Source organism: Necator americanus, chromosome IV (genome assembly GCF_031761385.1).
Source record: "Necator americanus strain Aroian chromosome IV, whole genome shotgun sequence".
Taxonomy (NCBI): domain Eukaryota; kingdom Metazoa; phylum Nematoda; class Chromadorea; order Rhabditida; family Ancylostomatidae; genus Necator; species Necator americanus.
This window is the reverse complement of record NC_087374.1, coordinates 35734040-35741861: the sequence shown is the minus strand read 5'-3', so window position 1 is coordinate 35741861 and position 7822 is coordinate 35734040. Positions and strand designations below refer to the sequence as shown.

The following is a 7822-nucleotide window of genomic DNA, read 5'->3' as shown; positions in this document are numbered from 1 at the left end:
AACCGGTTCCCGCAAATTTTTCGTTCCGACACCTGAGTACGGTAATCATTCTTGTCGAAGCGTTCCACAACATTTGGATAAACAATAAATTATGGAGAATAAAAACTAGAGGATATTTCTGCATAAAACTCCTCTTCCACTCTGTTTTCATATGGTTTGTTTAGGTAAACAGTAAATCTACTCTGTACGATTCGACTTCCGGAAATACAGGAGCAAGCGAAGCGTACATGTGTACTTTGGTAGGATTACCGTACATAGCAGTAGTGAGTTTTGCTTCCATATTTTTCTACTTTTTTCTATCTTTTTATTTTCTTATTTACTTTAAAATTTTCCATATTTTTGTTTTTTATTATTTATTTACTACATTATTTGTTTATTTACTTCAGAATGACCGCGTGCTAGAAATAGAGACATTTAGGTGGCCAAAGAACTTGAACAGGAGAAAATAAATCAAATAACCAGTAATGGAGGAAAAATCATGAAGGTAAGCAGTAATCCACTTACTTCTGTGGTCTTCTTCATTACCTTTCATTAAACTGATTTTTTTTTTGGATTTAAACAAAATTTGCTCAAAATTCCCATCATATTTCTAGGTGGATGTGTCGTTACGAAATTTCCACGCAAAAGATCAAGCCGAAAAAAATGATGGATTCTTTATCAATCAGTTCGGAAATGCGGAATATGCGGAAGAGTTCCATGAGAGTATGTCAATGTAATGTACTCCATCATCACATTTTCCTGTAAATTTTTGTGATAGATCGATTTCATTGTTCGTTAAAGCAATAATTAATCAACTGCGCAGTAGTTGTTTATTCTCGGCAACTAGTGTTCATAGTCCGATTGAAAATCCGCCGCCTACGTGCCGCATCCCGTTGTCGTGGGTCTCTGTAAGCATTAACTGGAGCACTCCCGTAATTAGCCAGTTGCATTGATACGCAAGGATAAAAACGGTTTCATATGTCTGCGACCCTGATGAAAAATCACGTAAAGAAAGAAAGAAAAAGAAACGCAATAGTGACCGCTCAAATTTGATTTGAATTTTTGAATCTTCACGATAAATTTTCCGATAAACACTGCATAAAAAAGTCTGTTGTATTTCCAGCGCTTCATTTCCGTTGTTTACAAAATGTTCCTCACGAAGATCAACAAAATAATTAGTAAATGTTAGACTACTCCACTAGAAATCAGAAGGAAAAAAGAAAATAGTTTTTCAAGCACTCTTCGTATATATTTTTTTCTTTTTTGATCATACTACAATGATCAAAAAATGACATCCAAAAGTTTTCAACTTATTTGTTTGTCATGGATACCCTTACGTTTTTCAGGCGGCGGCGATAATCACGAGACTTCGAATGTCTTCCATGAAATTCTGCAACAACTGAAAAAAGACGAGAAACAGAAGAAGAAGATTCCTGATTATTTTGTGCATAGCGCAGGAACAGGTAGTACTGACTTTAGTCATTTTCATTGAAGAATAAAGGAAGCATAGCGCTATTAACCGAGTAGAATCACCCTGTAGGCTTTCCTTCGTCATGCAATTTCACTGAATCAGAAGCAGGCAAGGATAAATTTACCGCAGCTGCAATTTTTGGCAAATATCAGCGCCAAATATGTCCAACTCGATAACCGTGACGCTTTTTTGTTTGATGCTCGTGGAAGAAAAAATGCAAGCAGCAAATGTAAGCAAAAAAAGTGACCATTGCGTCAGTCAGCCGCCTTGCGTTCATCCGGTTGGACATACTCAGCGCCGACTATAGCCCCACATTTGAAATTGAAGCCGGCATTTACGCCACGTATATATCACAATGTAAGAAAAATCTCTACTGTCCCTTACAATTACTTTTAAAATGTTTAGGTGGTACAATCTCCTCAGTTGGGCGTTACACTAAACGCTATAATATTCCCACAAGGATTCTGCTATCAGACTCGGAATTTTCGCTATTCCATGATTATGTTATTTCAAACAAGTAAGGATTTATGGTTTTAGAACTTAGGAAACCCCACTATATACCTTTTTTGTAGGTTTACTAATGAATCCGGTACGAAAATCTGGAAAGCGCCAGGTGTCGCAGGAATTGGTTACGGATACAACGTGAAACCGATCATTTATGGTGAAACTACCAGGTAGAATCTCAAAACTTCATTTCTTCGGGTTCATTAATCAACGAACAAAAAATGCGAAGAAACTAGAAAAGTAATATGTTAAAAAATTGAGTGGATGTAAAAGATGCGATTTTTTTCTACATAGCAATTTTTTGGAGCAAAATCAAAAGTTTCCCATTCCAAATGCATGTTTAGTAAATTTCACTATTGTCTCTTCCGTAATAAAAAAATGATAACAATAAAGATGTTGAAATAAATAAACAATAAATAATAAACAATAAAATAATTAAAATAATATGTTATAATAAAAATAAACTAGGGACGTCAATTTTGGCGGACCTGCATCTTTTATCTCAATTGAAATGACTTCAAAAAAAAAAAGTGGATGCTCAGACCTTGCCGAAGATGGGGGTCCATTCGGATTCACATACAAGCACTATTACTATTATGTTATTATATTATTACATTATTATGTTATTATTTTTATATTATTATTATATTACTACTATAGTATAGTATTATCTGTACACACTAGTCATTTAAGAGATGGAATTGGATTTTCTTTCACATTTTCTCAACCCATACTGTAAGGTCCCGTAGAGAAGGTCATGATGTTAGTCCGAGCGTGGTTCCCTTTCTGGCATCAGCCGTATACGTAGACGTGGATTCTGCTGTATAGTGGGAAAAAAACCTTTTGCAACTCGTCCCGAATACTAGGGAAGGGATCTGCGATCGGACTACAATGGTCTCCACTATAAGTTATCCAGAAGTAGAAAACAGGATATCTTTAGTTTAACTCGCAACGTCGTTGATGAATCAATGAAGATGCCCGATATCGCATCGGCGGCTGCAATGCACGTTCTCCGAGAACGAGGTATCGGAGGTGGTGCGTCAACTGGTTTGAACTTCCTCGTATCGTTGCACAAAGCGTATCAACTGAAGTTAGTTCCGCTCCATGGTCAGTGGATCTATTGGTGACAAATTTTTATTGATTTATCTATTTTGCAGAGATAAAAAACGTCCCGGACGTTTAACAATCGTTACAATTATTTGTGATCCTGGAGAGTTTTATGAGAGCACTTACTTCAATTCGACTTGGATCGATAAAATGTTCTCTGAACAAGGAGGAATGAAAGGTTTAGATTGTTGGAAAAATGTGAGTTTAGATATAGGCAAAATTTTTACATATAATTGCAAAACGTTCCAAATCTTCCCTATCGGCTAGCATTTTAAAAATTTATTCAATTTATCTTATGGGGACGGATCCCAGTACCTTTCCGCATACAGTAAATTTGATTATTTGAACCGAAAAAAACTGTAAGATAAAAAAAAATTTCTCAACGACTATCACAGGGTTTTGATGAAAAATTAAGCTACTGATGGTTGAAGTACAGTAATCCGCTGCATAGTAGGCAGATATTGTGTATCTAACCTCAATAATAACGTCAGATTTGTTTGCATACGTTCAGGATTTCGTATCCGATGTCCACTGACCCAGCTCACATCGTTAGGGTGCGAACGGCTCTTATTTTTATCCCTAATCCCCTTATCTCTATGCTGGGCCGCGTTCAAAGCAAATCCACAGTAGGATGTGGTGAATTGGGAAAGATCCGGGTTATTCGTTGACGATATCCCTGTTTTTGCTGATTTTCCAAGTTTTATCTGGATAATTCCACCATGGACACGCTGAATGTATATCAGTTCCGACCAAATCATCAAACTTCCAGTAATTTTCACGAGAACAAGATGTGATATCCAGTGATATCAGGTATCAATCGCAAAAATTCACGATGACTTATTCACTTGACTTTATCGGTGGGCAGATATTATCGTCTGACGTGAATACTCGCATCTTAGCCGAGATGTGTCGTTCCTGAAGCCATGAATTATCCCTGAACATGGCTCTGCCCAACCTTCTAGATCTTCATCAAGAGGTCGCACAGAATCAATCCATTCGTCGCTATTTTACACCTTGCGAAGCCTTACGTCTGTCCTGAACTACCTATCCACGCCCAAAATTCTCGAATTGTTCGATAAATTCACGTGTGTTCCCAAAATTCACGATATCACTGGTAACTGAGTCACAAACTCTCATCACGAACCTGACTTCTTTACCGAGTCATTCAGGATCTTATAGACACTGCTATATGTAATTCAGTTCTACACACATCTGCGAATGTGAGATCAGACTGAAGACCTAGCAGTTTATCTCAACGTAATTCATTCCATTTGGGATCCGCCAAAGCGTTCAATTATTAATTATTGCACATTTAAATAAGGATTGTTTGTTTGTGGTTCACAAACCCGGATCCCCTGCCTACAATCATCTGCAGCGGGACATACTAAATCACTTTTTCTATTCTCCTGAACTAGTCAAAGTAAAACTACTACGAATTTGTCGGTACTACAATTTGTTGATACTACTCAATTTGTCAATACTACTTGATATAGTACAAATTTGTCGATACCGGGCATCGACCGCACAGTCATGACAGAATACCCTTTGCTGCGCTGCACGCATAACGATCGCAGTGCGTAGGCGAAAACATTTTCTTGGATTTTCATTGCATTTTCTTGTGTAAACAGAAGAGACTGATGTAGCGCGGTCTTTAAAGGCAACATATCACGAATCTGAGGTGGTGCGGATTTCAGGTGGAGTATCGTATACGGAGTCGTAGATTATGGAGAAGGGGTATTTCCGCTCATTTCTTCCCGAATCAAACAAGCAGCCGATCTCTGAATGCTGTTTTGTACGACGCCATCTATTGCAACGCTCCACCCCTTGCGCCGCCTCCGCCCTGCGATTCGTCGAAAATCAATTCGGACAATAGGCGGTAAGGGACGGTACGCGTGTAAAGGTTTCGCGCTGCAATAGAAGGCATCGTACAAAGCAGCATTCATGGGCCGGCTGCTTGCAGTGATCCAGGGAGAGATGAGTGGAGCCACCCCGGTCTCCATAGTCTACGACCCCGTATTCCCCTAAAATACGTACCACCCCAGATTCGTGGCATGCTGCCTTTAAGAGGTCATTTTATCCTTTCATCCTTCACGTGGAGGAGCGAACCTATCAAACATTTTCCGTTAAAGGTAAGCAAAGCCTATCCCTGGACTGTGTAGGCGAAGAACACACGGTCCTGTTTAACCAGAAAAATCATAGTTAAAGTCTCTAAAGTTTAAAGTGTCTTAAAGTCTCGTCTCGCGAAATTCAGGAATTAATCCTCGAATCTCACAGTTTGGTTCCCTATTCTAAAGTTTTATTGTTCATTTCATTCCGTTTTTCAAAAGTTTATTCAACTATTAACGAAGAGCGTACAAGCCAACGGAAATTTCGGCTAGTGGATTCTGATTTTTCCAAGCTGCTTGAGGATCTTTAGCACCACTTGGCGCAGGTGCATATTGCACAATAAATTTGTCGTTTTTCGGCGGCGCTTTCTATAAACGAAGAGTATTTGTAGAGCACATGATGAATATTCTGTGAAAGCGTACCGTCCGAGTAATCTCAATACCCAACTTTGTGCCTGCATCGATGAAACCGTAGACGTTTTTGAATCGATAATCCTTGTTGTTCGAGCTTTTGATCTTGTAGATGAGATCGGTCATTCCGGCATTAGTTAGCGTGTACACCGCACTTCCGCCATCCGCCTCAAATATCACTGTCTGCGGCGATCCGAACAGAGCCATACCACCGTTAAATAAATGAACTCGACCGGTTCGAATTGTATTTATAGGCAGTGATAGTCTATCAGGGAATGATTATACGAATCTGATTGTTAAAGGCATCACCCCACGAATTTGGGGGTTCCTAATTGCCTCAAAAAACCGCCCGGAAAATGGGACGTGTAAGGCTGGAGCGCTCCAATCGAACTTGTTGGAAAAAAAATAGGGGCCCGGAACGCTCGAAGCCGCATCTTCCGGGCGGTTTTCTACGGGAATTAGGAAGAAACGGATGTTTTATGGTAGTATGACATTTGAACATACCCACGGACAGAAATGTACGAGCTACATAATTTGAGCATTTATGTGACATAAGTTACCTGAATACAGCAGAGAGATGTTATCATGTTAATCAGCAGCCAAAGTTCAAGGCCTGATGGGCCAAGTTTTTAGGGTGAGCAGTTCCTAGCAGTTTCCTGAAAACTTTCCGCCTGACTGCTGGGGATTGTCGGGTTCGGAGCCGATTGGCAGTTCAAGTGAACGTCAAACCTCGCCAGATATGAAACAGCGACGGATGGAAGGATTTTGCGCCAGCTCTCACCGTAGCTATCGAGACGTTAGAGCTGAACTTTTCCAGAACACAATAACAAGACATAGCTCTCGCGACATCTGGCGCCGACGCACCTATTCAAATCGACACCGTGGGACCCGTCCCACTTCATTTAATCGCTTCCTAGCGCCTTGTTTTCTTGAATTTTGACCGTCTCTCTGCTTTCCGGAATTTCGTGACAAACATGAACGGTCTAAGCGCTTTATTTCATGGATGAATGCTTTTTGTGGTACTTAACCATTGACGGCGCAGAGTACTAGTGACTCTAGGTGTAAACCACCGCTGTACGTAAATATTTAGGGATATTTCCTCTGATATTCAAATATTGTTGCATTTTCATAGTTTCAAGTTTATTGATGATAGCTACGCGCCTCAAAATACTTTAGGTAATCAACAACTCGATCGATTCCGGAATCGATTTCCTCGAAGTCGGTCTCAGTACATGTCCTGGTGGTGCTCGAGTTAGACGTGCACTATACGGTTGGAATAAGTAATTTGTCACTGGTATAACTGTGTGCGTTATCGCATTTTCTAAATATTGTCTGTTTACAGAGAAGGCAATTAAATATTTCGATTATAAAAGTATATCGTTATCGAGAAATGCGAATCAAACTAAACATAATGAAGTCAGCTCATCTGAACTTCACCCAACCGATAGAACTTGTTGATGTCGTTACAAAAATATATGTTTACTTTCGGATGAGATGAACCGGTTTTCAGGCTCTTTCTGAAACGTTTTCAGTAAATAATTTCATTTTTTTTTGCACAAAAGTACCATGTATTATAATTCTTTTCCATAGTATTCTCATAATATCTCGTAGTATTAATTTATTCTTATGCGTTTGCACGAGCGTTAATGGGATAGGTACATTGTAAACAGCCGTCCTTACTAGTAATGACACATCTTGTAACGTATGAAATGAATAAATAAGTAAATCGTGTGCTTATCAGTGAGCAAAAGCCAAATGGAAGTTAAGGGTTTAAGAGCAAAATAGAATTTCACGTATAGTTGATCCCTTCTGAAAGATCTCATGTAAATCTCTTCCTACTGCTATAGTTCTAACACATAGAAATGACTTGCCCTCAAAAGACGGCGGTACTTACGGTTGCGAGGCTACAGTGACCCGTCTATCGCAATGCACGGACCTGGACTATTTGACAGTCATAGTCGCTCCGCCGTTTAGTTGATACTTAGTTAGTACTTCCTTTATTCTCTCCTGGTCATTCCACAAATTGACATATTGATTCGTTCGAAGAAGTGAGAGTAGAAGTTGAGAAGCTTCTGGATCCACTGACAGTAAGCAGATCGATGAGGCACATTCTTCATCTTCTCATGTGACAGACAGTTTTTTGTCGTTATTAGTAGGAAATACAATGAATGAACTATTTATATAAAGACATTTTGCTAATATGTTGTCTTTACTTCTGCATAGATCGAAGTGATTGGTGTAATTA

General features: G+C 39.2%; 2 protein-coding genes across 4 annotated transcripts in view; one reads left to right on the top strand and one right to left on the bottom strand.

Annotated features, from left to right (window-relative positions):
- The window catches only part of RB195_003751 (uncharacterized protein), a gene marked incomplete at both ends in the record, with an annotated part of 10203 nt that extends 3342 nt beyond the window's left edge, over positions 1-6861 (top strand). Inside the window, 9 exons of one of the 3 annotated variants that reach the window (XM_064201534.1) lie at positions 165-263; positions 419-484; positions 594-702; positions 1326-1442; positions 1856-1967; positions 2023-2124; positions 2895-3044; positions 3112-3259; positions 3872-3910. In XM_064201534.1, the coding sequence (XP_064057416.1) occupies positions 165-263; positions 419-484; positions 594-702; positions 1326-1442; positions 1856-1967; positions 2023-2124; positions 2895-3044; positions 3112-3259; positions 3872-3910 (942 nt within the window). Of the gene's footprint in view, positions 1-164; positions 264-418; positions 485-593; positions 703-1325; positions 1443-1855; positions 1968-2022; positions 2125-2894; positions 3045-3111; positions 3260-3871; positions 3911-4023; positions 4141-6753 lie in introns of those variants that run through there. The other 2 variants (XM_013446209.2, XM_064201535.1) reach the window with 2 other exon arrangements.
- Positions 5401-5784, bottom strand: RB195_003752 (uncharacterized protein; the record flags this gene model as incomplete). The annotated part of the gene is made up of 2 exons (XM_013446208.2): positions 5401-5535; positions 5590-5784. The coding sequence occupies 2 exons, from the start codon at positions 5782-5784 to the stop codon at positions 5401-5403; spliced, it is 330 nt and encodes a 109-aa protein (XP_013301662.1).
- Positions 6862-7822: the final 961 nt, after the last annotated feature.